The sequence below is a fragment of the Alnus glutinosa genome, chromosome 11 (assembly GCF_958979055.1).
Source record: "Alnus glutinosa chromosome 11, dhAlnGlut1.1, whole genome shotgun sequence".
Taxonomy (NCBI): Eukaryota; Viridiplantae; Streptophyta; class Magnoliopsida; order Fagales; family Betulaceae; genus Alnus; species Alnus glutinosa.
The window spans coordinates 3,445,493-3,462,967 of record NC_084896.1 but is presented as its reverse complement, the minus strand read 5'-3'; the positions used below and the strand labels follow the sequence as shown (position 1 = coordinate 3,462,967).

Here is a 17,475-nt window from a genome sequence, read left to right as displayed (position 1 = left end):
CCCCAAAGCTAACAAAAAGACAAAAATGACCTTAAAAGACAAAAAATATCCCTATGAAATAAAAAATAAAAAAAAAAAAAAAAAAAAAAAAAAAGGCTCGGCACCCTCTGGTTTTTTTGTTTTTTAAATTTTTTTTTTTTAAAAAATTTAGTTTTTTTTTCTATTGTTTTTTATTAAGGATATTTTCGCTATTGAAAAGATTTTGACAAATTTTTTTTTTTTTGGTAATTTGGAGAAATATTGTCTAGTTAAAAGTTTGAAAAATATTATTACTCGTGTAATAAATTAATAATTTGAAGGGCTAATAAGGGACTTTTTTCAACACAATTAAAAGAAATGACCGTTAAAAAACCGAGGCGTCAGGCGTTTTAGGAGAAAACGAAGCGTCCACTGTACACGGCCGTTCGTTTTAACTCTCTATTTTCTCTTCTGTTCTGTCCCTCACTATTTATTGACAGAGAGAGAGAGAGAGAGAGAGGGAGCTCAGAGAAGAGTGCAGAAAGAAACAAGGCAACAAAGAGAGAGATGAGGAGGCCACGGTGCTAATGCTCTCTGGAGATAAGCGAAGGAGGAGAGCTGGAAGGTAGGATAGTGGTGGAGCTCTACAACAGCGTACTAACTGGTACGTACAATTTGATTCCCGAACCATTTGAGCCATTAAACTATTTACCCAGTAGTTTTATGAAGATTGCACCCCAAAGCCGACGTAATCCATGATTCTTACGTTACTGTTAGATTGTGTTTGGTGCGTTACTATTTCATTGTTTAATGTTCTTCTGGTCTGCATATTTCACTACCGGTGTATGCGGAGTAACCACTAACCAGGCAGTGAAATGAAAGGGTTGATGAGTCATATCAGTTAGCGATGGATGTTGGGCGTTTCCCAATTACCCACTACCAAGACGTCATTGATTCTTGCGGTTGCTTAGAATTAGGATAAAACTTTTATATTCTCTTTTACATGTTCATCCTTAAGCTTGTTCGTCAACTCAACGCTTCCATTACTAAAATTCCAATCCCCTGGTGCTTGAATTCGATCTTGTTGCAGCGTATATTTGGTTTCTCTGTTTGTATTTAGTTTCTGGGTGTTTATGGTTTCACCGTTGGGAGGAAATGAGGAATCTTTTAAAGTCTTTTCTCATGCTCTTTGTGTTTTTGTCAATAAGTTTAAATGAAGTTATTTTTTTAAGTTTGTTATATTGTGATCGCGAATTTCGTTTTTTGTTTCGGCTCTTTTAATTTATAGAGCACAGTGAATTAGTTGGTGAATGAGGGTCTTTTGGGCCGCAATTGGCATCAGATGCTGAAAGACGAAGGCGGTGATGGTGATGTTCCTTCCCTGGAGAACCAGTCGGGCAACGCCAACAATGGTGATCAAACTCCAGAATCCTCTGCAAATATGTCAACTGCTTTGGTACACCCATATTCAATTTGTTAGAGGACCAAAATTAGAGTCAGAATATGTAAACTGTGGTTTGTCACTTTAAATATATATTATTTATTTTTGGTTTTGCTTAAGATGTACAACTAAGTGGGCTTTTTGGTAATGAATTATGATCAATTACACTGATTAGTGTTATTATATATTTTTTTATTTTTTCTGTTTCAACGTCAAACAAGGGACGCCGATAATGACATGCTTCAGACTAGTTTGACTGAGTTGGTAATCCAAAGGTCTTCTTATTCTGTACTTTTTTTTTTTTTGCCAAGAAGGGTGTGTTGTTTAATGTCCTGTTGTGCATTGTCAGTTATATTTGTTATTGGTGGATAAGCACATTTCAAATTGTTGGCAAAAGAGCTAAAAGTTTATGTTTTCCAACCACTAGTTATTTAGCATTCTTTTGGTTGGGAAAGCCCTGGGAGTGATCCATAACAGTAATTTTTACAAGAAACCTAATTAGAACTGAAAAAATGATGGACTACCCAGCTAGATGTTCATGGATTTAAAACCTTTTCTGTCTTCCTTTTCTATGTCTTGTAATTTTTTTTGATATTAAGATTTTTTCTTGTTTTGCCCAAACTTCGGTTTTATATGTAAAGTTTTTGTCATGCAAAATTGTTTTAGATTTCTTAGTTCAATTTTTTTTAACTTAAGCTTATTTTACTTTTGCCATCAATTGCAGGAACATAACAAGATACCATCACTGAGAAAAGCTCTAAAAGATGCGGCGATGGAGAAAGATGCATTAGTTGTTGTAAGTATGTGCACTAGACGTTGTCCTCATGTTATTAATTTCCTTCTATATTGTACCCATAAAATCTCATCTATTAGTGTAGGAGGATCTGTTTGCACAACTTCGTACACTCAGGAAACAGATAAAGGAAGCAACAGAGGAACAATATTGAGTATGCAATTAGTTTCTTCTTTTGCAAATTTGGTTTTCTTAATTTGTTTTTAAAACATTCTTAGTTCACAATATAAAGCTTAATGTTTTTGTCTACCTACATTTTTTTAGACAATGATAATGATATGGAAGAAGTTTTTGGCGAATTTGAATCGAACACAATTTTAAATTACCGTATGACTGAAGGGAGATCTAGTTATTTTCATCTTACACCTTTCTTTACTTTAATTTTATTTTTTAGTACTTTTCATTATTTTATTCTTATTTTTTACTCTTCTTTCTGAAGATGTTTCCACAAAATGATTTTTTAAACTATTTTATAATGATAAAAAACCTGTACATACCTTAGGTTAGTATACTATTTAATAGTAGGAACTAAAAGAATGGAAAAGATTTGAATCATTAGACAAAACCTATGTACATTAATGAAATAGTTTTAGTCCTTGTTTCTAAGTGGCCTTTCCCATAATACTTCTCTCTAAATTCAAATGGTGGTTGAAATGCTAAGTAAGTTCGAAGGACATGGTAATTAATTTGGCGGCAACAATAATTAAAATGATTCATAGGCTTAATAAAGGTGAATACCATGAAGCAAAATTTTCCTCTGGGTTATAAAGGCGCTAGAAAAAGGAGTGAGAGAGAGAGAGGGAGAGAGAGAGAGAGAGTTGAAAAGAGAGAAGTCAAGGCATGGCTTTTTGCGGTATGTGTTTTCTTCATGTTCTCTTGCTTTTTAATTATTTTTCCTTTTCATGTGTTTTGCTTCAATTTTTACAACTGTTTATTACCTTCTCATAATTGGGGGATTTGATGGCATTACTGTTTTGTTTCCTTTTTATCTTAATATTTTTGTCCTCTTCAAAGGGATAGGCTAAATTTGCAAGAATACCTCCACAGCAAAGGCACTCCAATAGCCTTTGCATTACACTGGTATCTTTCTTCATACTCTCTCTCTCTCTCTTTCGCCACAAATATATATACACATACATATATACATTACTATTTGTGTATAAATTGGTCTGTGCGTGTGCATTTATCTTTGTGTGTGTAAACTTATAGACATATGTCAACTATTTATGTGTGTGTTCTTGTTTTCTATATGTTCAAAGAAGTAAAAATAATGTTTTTCTCTGGCAATTCTAGATTCATCATTCGTATCATTTTACCAAATAATGTTTATAAGGTAATATATGCTCCCGTTGAACCTAAAGACACATGGTTGTTGGTAGCTAGAGTTGTAAATTTCATTTATTTAATAGTTGCATTTTTCAAACAAGTTTTTCCAAATATTTTCTTACTAGAACGTTTCCAATTTCCAAAGTTGTCCATTTTTCAGTTTTCCTTATTAATTACATCTATCGCTCTTTCTGTCTCACCCTCACGAGCCTCGCGTATAATCCTTAGGAGCTCACTCTCTCCTTTGGAACATGGCCCCTAGCCCCCCATGCGAGTTTACTCCCTTCTAGATTCCTTCTTGAAGCAGAGGTCGATTACGACTACCATTACAATGATGGCCTCGAAGATGAAGAGTACGTGATCACATTTTGCTTTCTCTCTTTTCCTTCGCTGAAAAGGAATATCATCTTGACTTCAAAATCTATACCGAGTACGAGAGTGGTGCCACCACTGAGCACACTGGGTAGAGTTGTGAGCATTTCAAAAAACCATTTCTGGAAAGTGTGTGGAGTGAGGATGACAAAATTTCTATACTTGAGGCTTTTACGGAATATGTTGGAAACAAGTTCATAGATCTATTTCATTTTCAGTCGATATGATTTAGTTTTACTACTCACTTTCTGTCTCTCATAAACTTCTCTGCATCACTGCCTCCAACACCCCATGCCGGTTCGATTCCATTGCAAAAGAAGATGATAAAATCGATCATACGTACAAAGCATAAGAGTCAGACTACTCACAACTTTGAAAATTACTTATTTGAAGAAACTAAGGTCAATCACAACAATGGTCTCAGAGAGTACGTGGTTATATTATCTTCTTCTCTTTGCCTCCGTTGAGAAAAAATATCATCCTGACTCCGAAACCCAGACCGAATTCGAGAGTGGTGACATCACTATGCGCATAAGGGAGAGTAGTAAAAACAGTCCCAAAAAACATTGTTTGAAAGGGTTTACGGTAAGGATGATGAAATCTCCATACTCAAGGCCTTATTTAATTTGCCGAGGGCAAGCATAGAGACCTAGTTTTAACACTTATTGATATGACTCAATTTTACAACGTATTCAAGTAATCATTTCATCACAATGTTACGAGGGTTCAATTGCTGATAAAGTTAGAAGGTTGAAGAATTGTTTTTAATAATAATATTGCAAGAAAGATTGGATAACAGTGGAACAAAGATCTTCGTTTTTTGAGGTCCTACAATGACAGTGTATTTCAATTATCTAGGAACAAATGAGGTGCTATTGCTAATGATAGTGATGAAACTTTGCATACGCCAAACAGTGTGGTCCGGATTTATAGACCATTTAATAGTTTGTATTTTGATGGGTTGGAAGATTTGCGAGCCAGTATGTTATAGCTTGAGTCTATTAGAAGAGGAAGATAAATCAATGTTAGAAAAAAAGTGGAGTGATTATAAATTTTATGAATGAGTGACCTTCAGTGTGCAGGCTGCATTGGTCCAATGTAATCTTCATATTGAAAGTCGCCTATTCAGAAAATTTCTAAGCATTCCACTTTTCTTCTAACATTGTTTTATCTTTCTCTTCCAATAGATTCAAGCTTAGTCCATACTGCCTTGTAAATCTTTTAATACATCAAAATATAAATTATTAAATTGGTATGTGTGTCCAAACCACATTGTTTGACGCATCAAAAGCTTTATCGGTATCATTAGCAATAACATCTCATATTTTCTTAGACAATTGAAAATCATTTCCCTTGTGGGACCTCAAAAATGAAGGATTTTTGTCTCTCTGTTATCCATTCTTTCTTGCAATATTATTATTAAAAAAAATTCTTCAACCTTCTAACTTTGTCAGGAAGTTGAACACTCGTAATGTTGTGATGAAATGATTGCTTGAATATGTTATAAAATTTAGCCATATCGATAAGTGTTGAAACTGGGTTTTTACGCTTGTCCTCGGCAAAGGCCTTGAGTATGGAGGTTTCATCATCGTTACTGTAAAACCTTTAAACAGTGGTTTTTTGGGGACTTGGTTTTTACTGCTCTCCATAGTGCACTTAGTGGTGTCATCACTATCTAATTCGGCTTAGATTTCGAAGTCAGGATGATTCTTTCTCAACGGAGGTAGAGAGAGGGAGATGATATGGTCATGTATTCTCCGAGGCCATTGTCGTAATTGACATATGCTTCTTCAAATAAGTATTTTTTAGAGTCAGAGTAGTCTGACTCTTCTGCTTCTGCAGTGGAATCGACTACGTGGGTTGTTTAGGACCATGTTGCGGAAGAGTTTAAGAGTGAGAGAGATAGAGAGAGTGAGTTCCAGGGATTATGTGTGCATGAGATAGGGAGAGTTTTGGATTAGAAATGTCGGAGCAAGAAAATATTTCGAACTGTTTTTTGAAAATGCAATTGTTAAATAAATGAAAACTACAACTCTAGGTAACAATAACCATGTGTCTTTAGGTGGAGTCCAAGACTCTAGGTAACAATAACCATGCGTCTTTAGGTGGAGTATTTGGTAAGAGAATACGAATGATGAAATCTAGAGTGACATGCGTCAAACATCATTTTACTCATTTATGTGAACAAGCAAAAAACAGAGACACATAAATTGTACTCACGTTTCTAACTTTATACACACAAACACCCATATATACATAGGCAGACGAGTTTATATGTATGCATGAATGAAGAGAGATAGAATGGAGAAAGATGTAGTGGATAGACTCATGTAATGTGTAACCTTCTAGAGTGCCTTTGTTGCGGAGAGTGCGATTTTCTTGTAGATTTAGCTTCATCCCTTTAAAGAGGACTAAGAATATAAAGAAGCAAAATGGTGATGTCTCTGAATCCCAATTTATGAGAAAGTATTAATTGAAGCAAGACAATTGTAAAAGGAGAAAAAATAATTAGAAAGATGAGAGAACATGAAGAAACATATACCCTAGAAAGTCATGCCTTGGCTTCTCTCTATGACCTTTTTCACTCCAAAAGATGGTTTTCTCTGCAACTGATGGTTGATGAAAACCTCATGTTGGCGCTTTATAGGAAAGAGCATTTTGAAACACTGACCAACACCTTCTCATTAATATACATAGATTTTTCATTTAATGATTCGAATCTTTGCAATTTCTAACTAGAGGAATACCATTAGACATAGACCATTAACTCTTCTTTGCACTTTGCTCTCGGCTCCCAGGCTGTAGTCATTGAGTTTTTTTGTATGTATTATTTCTTAATATAGTTATGCTACTTGTCACAATTTTAGCCACCTGAAACACTTTAAGTTTGGTGGTCTAAGTGCTAAATTGGTGATAGTTTGGAGGGTAAATTTATTTTCCCCTTTTTTATGTATAGTAATATTTAACTGTTAAGATCTGAATCACATCAACAGACTAAATTAGATCGTAGATATTATTCTCAAAAGTGTCCTATTCCCATAAATAATGGCCAAGTGAATCAACAATGGGTTTCTCTTTTCAAGTGGGATTCCTTGTTGTTTGTCCTCTTAGAAATGGATGGGCATGATGTTTTCCAACAGATATGAAGTCTTTGTCACCGCTAAGTTCATGATGATAAGTTAGAAGACAGAGAGCCATGAATTGCTTGGTAAGGCTGGGGTAGAATTTGGGTTCAATCATCCAATGGGTGGCCTCAGAATTCCCTTTGGAGAAGACGTCTTACTAGAACCAGCGTGACAATGTTGGATTCATGCGCATGCATCTCTCTTTTTGGCAGAAGAGATGGGATGGATGATGTCTCAAGAACAGTATAGTCATCAGAATGCTTTTGTCCGGGATTGTTCAGGCTAAGCAGATGCTCTAGGTTGCAGATGGCTCCAGATGTACTGAAAGGACACTTTTCTTTCACATTCCAGAAACCAAAAGAAGGCATTTCTTGGTTCCGATGTCAAACTTGAAGCACCCCTAATCTCCAGGCTGAAGAATTGCTCGGCTTCAAAAATCCTATGGATACTCTCATAAACTCCATGTGGAGAAGCTTATATCGATCTCGCATGTACAACAAATGGCTTATTGGTTTATGAGAGATGAAATATATTGGTTTATAAGGCATTGTAAATTTATTGCTTTTGTGATGACAATTGAGTTCTTATACTTTCAACGCAATTATATCAAAGAGATTCCTTTGTTCTGATCATTAAATCGTTATGTGCAGCACTTTCTTAAGTTGTTTTTGCATGAACCGTCTTTTTTTTATTATTATTTGTTTTTCTTTTTTCTTTTCTTCAGGCAGTCGGAAAGATTTATACTGTCCGTAGAGCTAACTAAATCTAAATGGAGAGCTTAAACATCACTATATTATTGAATTTGTTGTCAATTGTGCATTGGAAGCATTTTCCAATTGATATTGGGTCATTGGAGATAAATTGTGTAGTGAAAGCCAAGCGCATATGCTGACACGGTTGCATGGATCATTGGAATATTGAGATGCTCAGAGGGCCTCGAGTTGGATTCTAAGAATGTTTGGATATATATTTTAGAGATATTCTGTTTCATATATTGTGGTATATCTTACATCTATCTCAGTTCATTTTCATGTGGGTCCTACAGATCCTATAAATTAATCACAAGTCGAAATATGGTTAGAGCCCTTAGTAATCGTTGATTTGAACAAATGATGGATGATGGACAGGAGATGTACCATAGAATATGAAATAACATTTCACTTCCAAGTTTGAGATGTCAGTGAATCATGTTTACAATAATTTCCCCAGTCGCAATGGAAATTTGGTTGTGTAGTTTGAATGGCTTTCTATGGGGACTACCCGTAGGACACACTCCTTGTGCTCTTCACAGGGGTTTGTCTTAGTACTGTAGCAACAAAATGCATGCTCTTCTCAAGGGTATCCCGTGCGGCCAATGCACTAAAGCAACCAATGCTGCTGATTTTGGCCCACGACATGTTATTGAATGCACTTGTCTTCTGCCTCCAAAGTTTTGTTTGTAATTGTAGATATCCACTGATTTTTTGTATTTTTTACAGTTTGAAGTGTAATATTGAGTTTTACATTTCTAAGGTTTATGGTCATTCTAACATGGTGAAGAAAGTCTGAAGTATATTTCTGTCAAAAATAAAAGACCTACATGTCTCAAGCATATCCTTCCAAGGCTTCCATATCCAATTTGTGTCCACAGGAATTTTCCCTGGTTCATATCAGATATCTCTTTGATTTCAAGTGGGTCCGTTGTTGTTTGTTCTCCAAGAAAACGATGGTTGGTCATAATGTCCTCCACCAACTATACAGTCTCATTCACTACCAATTTATCTATGATGATTTTGAGGACATCACCATGTGATCCTTCGAGTGCTTGTTTTTCTGACTAATTCCCACCAGATTGCCTCCACACCACTCACACACATTTCAGAGATTTTCTTAGACAACCTTCCATCTATAAATACAGACAGGATTTAGACATATTCCACAGCCAGATCATTTCCTCAGTATCCTCTTGTAACAAATATTTCCTTTTTCTTTCCTTTCTTTACTTATCAAAAAAAAAACAAATATTTCCTTCCTTCTCCCAAGTCATTTGTGAACTACAGCCTCTTCCAAAGTGATAATAGAAACACAAATGGCTCTTCTGTCTGGTATAATGCACGCTAAGAGGATTGTCTGCAGGTCTGTTTCTGGTCTTGCTAAAAGTGTTCCGAAAGGCTACTTTGCAGTATATGTTGGAGAGGACCATAAGAAGCGATTTGTGGTACCCATATCATACCTGAATGAGCCTTCCTTTCAAGAATTGCTAAGCGAGGCTGAGGAAGAATTTGGGTTTGATCATCCGATGGGTGGTCTCACAATTCCCTGCAGGGAAGACATCTTCATCACTCTCACTTCTCGCTTAAATGCATTTTAGTGCAGGGCGCACTAAGCTTGATCAGACTCGACACATTTCTTCTCTATGGCAGAAGGGGCAGAGCAGGAAATGTCCACCCAGGATCATTCAGGTTAAGCACATTCTCCAATGAGTGCAGATGACTCAAGGTCATGATCTATCAGAAGGCCAATGTGACGTCCCACATCGCCTGGGAATGAGGATGTGCTTATATGTATAAATGCACCCTTTATGACACAACGCGTTTTAAAGCCGTGATGGCAATGAACCTATCAGAACTCCGCAGTTAAGCGAGCCGCTGCGAGAGCAATCCCAGGATGGGTGACCTCCTGGGAAGTCTGATATGGGGAGCCAAAAGCGGACAATATTGTGTTATTGGGGGTGGGTCGTTACAAATGGTATCAGAGCCATTGCCCAGCCTGAGATGGTGGGAGCGTGCACAAGCCCAAGAGAGTTGCCGGCGGGCACTCGCTGGGATGCCAAGAATGGGGTGATCCCATGAGGGTCGCCAGCGAGGACGCTCGGTCCAAAGAGGGGGTGATTGTGACGTCCCACATCGCCTGGGAATGAGGATGTGCTTATATGTATAAATGCACCCTTTATGACACAACGCGTTTTAAAGCCGTGATGGCAATGAACCTATCAGAACTCCACAGTTAAGCGAGCCGCTGCGAGAGCAATCCCAGGATGGGTGACCTCCTAGGAAGTCTGATATGGGGAGCCAAAAGCGGACAGTATTGTGTCATTGGGGGTGGGTCGTTACAGCCAATGCTGTGCACATTGGAGAAGCCGACCAGGAGGAGTTCCAATTCTACAAGCATCTTTTAGTTCTAGGCACTGGTAGTGGCTCGCAATCGAGACAGACATGAAAATTGTGGTCTGTTAAACATGAACTGTTTGACACCATTGACCAAACTCTGTCTCTTCAATTTTGAATTAAGAGATTTGGGTTATTCCATTATTCATTGTAAAATTTTGCATTTTTCTGCAATGAAGTTTAGTAGTAAACTCTCCATGCAAATATATAAAATACAATACCTTTCTTTCTTACATATAAATCGTTCTCTTTGGCGGAAATGTCATACAAGCTTTCATAATGACTTTGATTGTAAAATGCAGAGGAGCTAATGCATTAATATTTGGACATTGGACTTAATTGGATTGCCATTGCATTACATTATCTTCAACCTCATGTGCATAGGCTGGCTATCTGCGACTAGAGTGCCAATTTGATGTCTACCATTTGACAAGGGAATTGGAATCCTTGCTTGGTCCCTTAATTGACATGAACAAAAAGTGCAGTCCATAATGGAAGACTACACATCATAGAGTATTAAGTCAGGGCCTTTACTCTGATACCATATTATATTACCACTTATTATAAAAGCTTAAGATGAGAGGAAATAATAAAATTAATCATTTAATTAATATTATAACATAGAGTTTTGTGGTTAAACAAGGACAGGAGATAAGAGATCATTTGTTAACAGACATTGTTGCTGGTTTATATGATCAAAATAGGCCTTGAGTAGACTGCATTCTCATTTCTTAGTTTACATCCTAGGTTTGGTTTGTGGGATGAGAAGCAGGAGGAAGAGATGTTGAAGTCAGTTCATTTGGACAGAGATTATCGTCTGAAATTGGGTGAACTGAATCTTGGAAGGGAAATCTTTCACATCCATGGCTTTCTTGAACTTCCCCCTTAGAACCCTCTTCAAAGCTTTACTTCTCCTTTTTAAATATTTTACCTTCCTATTGTAACTGGCCTTTACTATTTCATCATCCATCCTACTTATTTATTGTCCCTTCAAAAATGAACATACACCACCACATGTCTTAAGCTTGTCCTCTGTCCAATGGTAGCTTAGTTTTTCTCTCATATCAACATGAATATCCAGCTTTTCTTCCAATCTCTTGCTGGTCCTTCATTGGCTTATCTTGAAAGTTGTAGGGCATAGTGTTTATCAACATATTAACACAAAGTTTTTCAGGCCAACCTGTGCTGATTAGTTGGCAGACAGAACCATGTGATAGGCTCATGATATATGTCCTAATTACATAATCCCAACAAATGCCTCTTGGCCACACACATCGAATTTTAGAGGATTTCCCACATACCATTTTCATCTATAAATACACATCTATCTATGCTTACAACCAACTCAAGCCTTCACAATATTCTCTATTGATAGCTTTTCTTGAAAGAACAAATCCTCTAGGATCTCTTTCTTCATTCTATTCTGAAAATACATATAAACACAAAACCATGGGAGTAATTCGTTTGCCGGTTGTTACTCTTGCTAAGCAAATTGTCCGGATGTCTACTTTGACTGCATCTAGAGCAGCTTCAACATCTTCAGATGTACCAAGAGGCTTCCTTGCTGTTTATGTTGGAGAGAAGCAGAAACAAAGATTTGTGGTTCCCGTGTCCTACTTAAACCAACCTTCATTTCAAGATTTGCTAAGAAAGGCTGAAGAAGAATTCGAGTTTAATCATCCAATGGGTGGTTTGACTATTCCCTGTAGAGTAGACACTTTCATTGATGTCACTTCTCGCTTGAGTGGCTCATAAGAGAATGCGCTCAAACTACCACTGAGGCAATTTTGTATAGCAGGACATAGACATGTTGTAGAACCTTTTTTTTTTTTTTTTTTCTTGTTTTCTGCTATTTGGCAGGAAAAAAAAATCTTTCCATTTGAGGAAATTGTTAAATACAATCATTGCAATTTTATTTTTTATACATAATCAGTGTCTATTGTTTATTTTTTGTTAAAATATTACTTAAAGAATTAAATTTACAATTTCTATTAGCTTAAGCTTTTGGGATAAGTTACTTAGTGATTTACATGGTATAGAGCAAATGCAATAAGTTTGAATTCTAACTCTATAGTTTATCCCATTTCATTTCAGTTAAATATTCCACGTGTTGGGTTTCACTTGTTGAGGAGAGCGTTAAAGTATTAATTAAATAATTAAATTCATTATTTCCTATTAGTTTAAGTTTTTGGAATAGGTGGTGATTTAACAAAAAAAAAAAATTATTTTTTTAATTATTATTATTTTTTTTAATAATGGAAATCAAGGCAATTTCATTTGTTGACTCTCACATACCCTAATAACTCTTCTAACGGAGTTCAATGATATCTCAACGTGTGGAGGCCTCTGACACTCTAATATTTCTCTTCCCAAATTTGAACTTAATTTTCAAACCAGATGGGGTGGCATTTGTGATATCAGGTTGGGTGCTAGCACAGGCCAAGTGAAACTTGGGATTTGCTTTGGAATTGATATCTTGTGATCCCAGGTTGGAATGTAGTCTATAGCACTGTAGCCTCGGTGATTCTGTAAGGCATGGAAGCTAATGAATGAGATGCTCTGTTCTTTCCTTATTAGAATGTTTACATGTATGTGATTGTAAGCAAATCTTAGTGATTTGATTACCTTATTTGCATTCACTCCACATACCACATTTCTCCTATAAATAGGTGCTATTTGAATTGTAAAATCATCAAGTCAATAAGAGCATAACATAGCCCTTAGGAATATTTCAAGTAGTGGACATAAGCCTCTAAGGCCAAACCACCCCAAAGTCTCTTGTGTCCCTTTTTTCTATTGATTCCGCTTTTTCTCCACAATTTTTTTTTTTTTTAAAGAACGATTCTACATAATTTTCTCCCTTAGTTGGACCTAGTGGTTTATAATTAGAATTGTGTTTTGAAGGAATTAAAAAACATGAATGACTCAGCTGATATTGTCCTTGACGTGATGGTCTAGGAACTTTTTCATCTATATCAGCCATGGTCATCACTTAGCATTCAATCCAATCATTAAAATCACACATCTTAGGCATTTAGTATATATCTTGAAGGTGAAGTCTGTTATAGTTGATCATTGTGGATTATCTGGTAATGGTCCACCAATAGAAACTCCTGCATTCACCAAATAGAATTAAAAACTTTCTTCATCAGATACATAGCTCATTGAGATGTTAGAATCATCTACAACATAACATGCTAGGGTGGTTTGGTTTTCCTAATCAATCATCCTTTCAGATTCAGGGCCCACTCATTTTCTCTCCAATTCTTTTGCTTTTTGTATTAAGCAACATCTTCACATGAAGTGATAAATTGTTTGTGTGGAATTTGATATGTACCTGGTCCACATATTTGTCCCTACTAGTTAATATTTGGTCCAACAGGTCGGTTGGTTTAACCCGAATGGAGTGTAAATAGGGAATGTGGGGTCTATAGTTTGCTCTGTTATGTGACAGGCCATGATTGATGCATAACAACATACAGAATAGAGCATTAAAATTTATGAAACTTAGAGAGGCAAAACCATATGATCCCTCTTGAAAAATGTCCTTTGACGGTCCCCAATGTTAGATCATCCTTTAAGACTTGCTCCAATTGACAATGCTGACCACATATCATGATAACTCCTTCTCTTAACTTCAAGTGGGGTCCCCTTGTAGGTTACCACCCCAGAAATTGTTGGACATAAGGTCTTCCTCGAAGTATAATTTCCACCAGCACCAAGTTCTTGATAATGAGTTGGAAGACAAAACCATGTGATCCTTCAAAGTCCTTTGTCTCTCACCAATACCCCACTATACTCATACTCACATTTTCAGAGATTTTCCCATCCCTCCTTTCATCTATATATACACATACATGTTATTCCAACAGCCAAATCAAGTCCACTTATCTCCCCTAATAAACATTTATCCACCTTTTTCTCCAAAGCCATTTCTGAAGGTCAAGCTTTTACAGAAATGGCTATTCGAGTTCCTACTATTATGCATGTTAAGCAAGTTGTCCGCCGGTCCTTTCTAAGTGGCAAAGAAGCAGCTTTCACAACTAAAATTGTTCCGAAAGGTTACTTTGCAGTCTATGTTGGTGAGTACCAGAAGAAGAGATTCATTCTACCTATGTCATACCTAAATGAGCCTTCATTTCAGAAATTATTAAATGAGGCGGCAGAAGAATTTGGGTTTGATCATCCAATGGGTGGTCTAACAATTCCTTGCAGAGAAGAGGTTCTTACTGATCTCACTTCTCGCTTAAACAGATTGTGATACATGGAGCCGAGATCAACCAGCAAAACAGATTTGTAAACTCATGCACTCCATCTCTTTTTGGAGAAGGAGAAAGTTGGCAAATGCACACTCGGCTGAGAAAGTTGCTAAGCAGAAGGTACTGCAGTATCTGAAGAACAAGTCCATTTGCCTTCACTGTTCAGGCCAAGCAGATTTTCCAGCAGATGTGGAGGGCTCAAGAGGCCACATATTTAAAGACAATGTGTAGAAGCTCAGAGGAGGTTCTTCATGGTTCCAACTTCATACCCAATATATCTTTCACTTTAAGGCCAAGAAAGAGTTTCAGTTGGATCATCCTACGTGTGGTTCTCATAAAATCCCACGCAGATAAGCCTTCAGTTACTACTTGTAATCTGGGTAGATCAATAGAGAAATGAAAGACATGATAATGAGTAGTGTCGAGAACAACATTGACCCAAGAATCCATCTTTTCAATTTTGAATTATTTCACAAATCATTGTAAAATTCTTTTTCTTTTATAACAAAAGTTGGGAATCAAAGATTTTCATGCAAATATTTTGCATAGAAGTTCTATTTTTATGTATTGTTTAATGCCTTGGCTCCTAATTTGTTTCAGATTGTGATCAAGGCTTACTTTTTTCAAAACCCACATTGTTATATACCATGGAATATAACGGCTTTGTTTGTTAATGTGTTTTGGCACCGTTATTGTTTTTTATTTGAAAAAGTGTTATGATGTAACATAAATGTGAAAACTGTTTTTATATTTTTATGAATGTTTTGTATTTTGGTTATTTGTTAATATTTTTGTTTTGAGAAGAGAAAATAAAAGACAAAAATAAAAAATTTTAACAAATGGAGCGTTGATTCTTATCGTCATCTTCTTCTTTTAATAATTGAATTCACATTTTGCCTATTCACAAAGACTAATTAACTAAGAGGAATCAACATTTTCTCAAGTCTTTGATCCATTGTTATGTGTTTTCACTTTTAATGTTTCAATCTAGTTAAAAGAATTTGGTCCATTCTAAGGAGTCTATCAGCGTAATATTCAACAGATGCAGTTGAAACAAATGTTTAATTTTAGATGTGTTTTTTTGCTAAAGAAGTGACCCTTGAAAGGCTTATCTGTAAATGACCAGAGGAACTCAATCTTATGAGGCCGAGGTTGTTAATATTTCTTACTTTGATTATGTCAGAAATGGTGGCTAATATTTGAAGTTATAGTGGTCTCTAGTATAAAGGCTAGACAGGTGGAGTCTAGAGGTGAAATTAGCCACTTGTTCCTGTAGGCATAGGCACACTGCCGAACCACGTGAGTTCCCTAAGTTTTCTCTCCATTTTCTCTTTAATTTTTACTAGTTCGCATAGTCTCGACAATCCTAATAGATTATGAGATCAAAACAAAAGTGAACAAAAACAAGGAGAAAAGAAAAGAAACTTGTTTTGCGAGGAGTCGGCACCTAAAATTTTCATCACTTACAATGCAATACTTGTTTGAGATATGTAGGGTTGCTCCAGCTATGACTACTTGTAGGACATACTTCATGTGCTCTCCATGGGGGTTTGTCCTCAAACTCATTGGATAAAAGAAAATTAAGAAAATGTCGGTAAATTAGGTTGTGAGGCAATGACTACATTTCCTTTCCTCACCTCAATCCCTGATCATCAATGTATTCTCATGTTTCTAACAGTTGGAAATTTCATTTTCATTTTCATTTTTAAACACAAATGAATATTTTTTTACTCCGTTGAGAAAATCTGTAGAGTATTTGCTGATACAGATAACTTTTCTTTTCCCCAGCATCCAGATTTCATTGAGGTTAAACTTGTTGTAAAGATACGAGTTAGGTTTGCATGATCTTGGAGACTTTCTCTGGTCCCAACTATATGTCTAACCCTGTCTTTCATAGCGGGAGGTCAGCCAGTTAGTGCAAATTTTTCTCCAATCCACATATCTTTGCTTTCAACAGGGTCCCTTGTAGGTTGTTCTCCCAGCAAATGCTTGTGGCTTGTGCTCAGCGTGTTCCACAGTCTCAATCACTACCAATTTCTTCATGATGAGTAGAAAGACATGTCCATGTGATCCTTCAAATGCTATGTCTCTCACCAACCCCACCTGGATCCCTTTACACCACTCGCTCCACATTTCAGGGACTTAACACACTACTCATCTATAGTTATATATATGAAGATATCCTTTCACAGCCAGATCAAGTCTCAGATCCTCTGATATCAAACACTTACTTTCTTCTCCCTTTTCAGCTTTCATTTGTAATCTTCACCATCTTTCATAGCAATAATACAGATAGACAGAAATGGCTATTCGTTTACCTGGTATTACACATGCTAAGCACATTCTCCGCCGGTCAAACTCATTTGCAAAGCAAGCAGCTTCAAGATTTGCTGATGTTCCAAAAGGCTACCTAGCAGTATATGTTGGAGAGAGTGAAAAGAAGCGATTTGTAGTTCCCATATCATTCTTGAACCAGCCTTCATTTCAAGAATTGCTAAACAAGGCTAAGGAGGAATTTGGATTCCATCATCCAATGGGTGGTCTCACAATTCCTTGCAGTGAAGACATCTTCATTGATCTCACTTCTAGCTTACATGAATTCTGATACGCAGCACTAAAAAAGAATAGCAGAGACAATTTTGTAAATCCATGCGTATTCTTTATTTATTCTAGGCAGAAGAAGTGGTGGGGGTTGATTAACCACTGAAAATGCTACAAATAGAATTCTCGCAGTTTCTCTAACATTCTTCTAACAAATGTAAAACTGGGATTACCTTTCAGTTTATATTGATCTCTTTAAGATTCTATAATATTTCTAAGCCCTTTTATTTAATTTAATTTTGCATGTTTTCTATGGATGATAGTCTATGCAGCTTTCTTATGTAAGGGTCATCTTCAGCAGTTTATTATAACAATTTTTTTCAAGTACTCAAGAAAGTTTCTCCATTGTACACAAAGTTCAATTAAAACCAAATGATGAAATCATCAAAACTGAGCCAGGTTTTGGTTTGCACCACATCCTATCATAAACAAATTTGAACTTTATCAATTTTGT

General features: G+C 36.3%; 4 protein-coding genes and 1 long non-coding RNA gene across 6 annotated transcripts; all 5 read left to right on the top strand.

Moving 5' to 3' along the window:
- The first annotated feature begins 471 nt into the window (after positions 1-471).
- LOC133881852 (uncharacterized) lies at positions 472-7,626 on the top strand. 2 transcript variants are annotated; one of them, XR_009902600.1, is made up of 6 exons: positions 472-622; positions 1,247-1,414; positions 2,124-2,195; positions 2,273-2,346; positions 3,207-3,272; positions 7,031-7,626. It is a non-coding gene; the product is annotated as an uncharacterized LOC133881852 (long non-coding RNA). The 2 variants fall into 2 exon arrangements; XR_009902599.1 differs by lacking the exon at positions 3,207-3,272 and having other exon boundaries at positions 2,278-2,346.
- A 1,390-nt stretch (positions 7,627-9,016) lies between these two features.
- On the top strand, positions 9,017-9,512 carry LOC133881851 (auxin-responsive protein SAUR21-like). The gene has a single exon (XM_062320895.1). It carries the CDS (start codon positions 9,084-9,086, stop codon positions 9,363-9,365), a length of 282 nt encoding a protein of 93 aa, XP_062176879.1. The 5' UTR covers positions 9,017-9,083; the 3' UTR covers positions 9,366-9,512.
- A 1,948-nt stretch (positions 9,513-11,460) lies between these two features.
- On the top strand, positions 11,461-11,974 carry LOC133881835 (auxin-responsive protein SAUR21-like). Its single transcript, XM_062320881.1, has one exon. It carries the CDS (start codon positions 11,611-11,613, stop codon positions 11,914-11,916), a length of 306 nt encoding a protein of 101 aa, XP_062176865.1. The 5' UTR covers positions 11,461-11,610; the 3' UTR covers positions 11,917-11,974.
- Positions 11,975-13,784: 1,810 nt separating this feature from the next.
- On the top strand, positions 13,785-14,971 carry LOC133881843 (auxin-responsive protein SAUR21-like). Its single transcript, XM_062320888.1, has one exon. It carries the CDS (start codon positions 14,120-14,122, stop codon positions 14,420-14,422), a length of 303 nt encoding a protein of 100 aa, XP_062176872.1. The 5' UTR covers positions 13,785-14,119; the 3' UTR covers positions 14,423-14,971.
- Positions 14,972-16,597: 1,626 nt separating this feature from the next.
- LOC133881842 (auxin-induced protein 15A-like) lies at positions 16,598-17,220 on the top strand. Its single transcript, XM_062320886.1, has one exon. The coding sequence runs from the start codon at positions 16,723-16,725 to the stop codon at positions 17,023-17,025; it is 303 nt and encodes a 100-aa protein (XP_062176870.1). The 5' UTR covers positions 16,598-16,722; the 3' UTR covers positions 17,026-17,220.
- Positions 17,221-17,475: the final 255 nt, after the last annotated feature.

Excerpts from the sequence above, each read along its gene's own strand:
- LOC133881851 (XM_062320895.1), top strand. The coding sequence starts at position 9,084 with ATGGCTCTTCTGTCTGGTATAATGCACGCTAAGAGGATTGTCTGCAGG.
- LOC133881835 (XM_062320881.1), top strand. The coding sequence starts at position 11,611 with ATGGGAGTAATTCGTTTGCCGGTTGTTACTCTTGCTAAGCAAATTGTC.
- LOC133881843 (XM_062320888.1), top strand. The coding sequence starts at position 14,120 with ATGGCTATTCGAGTTCCTACTATTATGCATGTTAAGCAAGTTGTCCGC.
- LOC133881842 (XM_062320886.1), top strand. The coding sequence starts at position 16,723 with ATGGCTATTCGTTTACCTGGTATTACACATGCTAAGCACATTCTCCGC.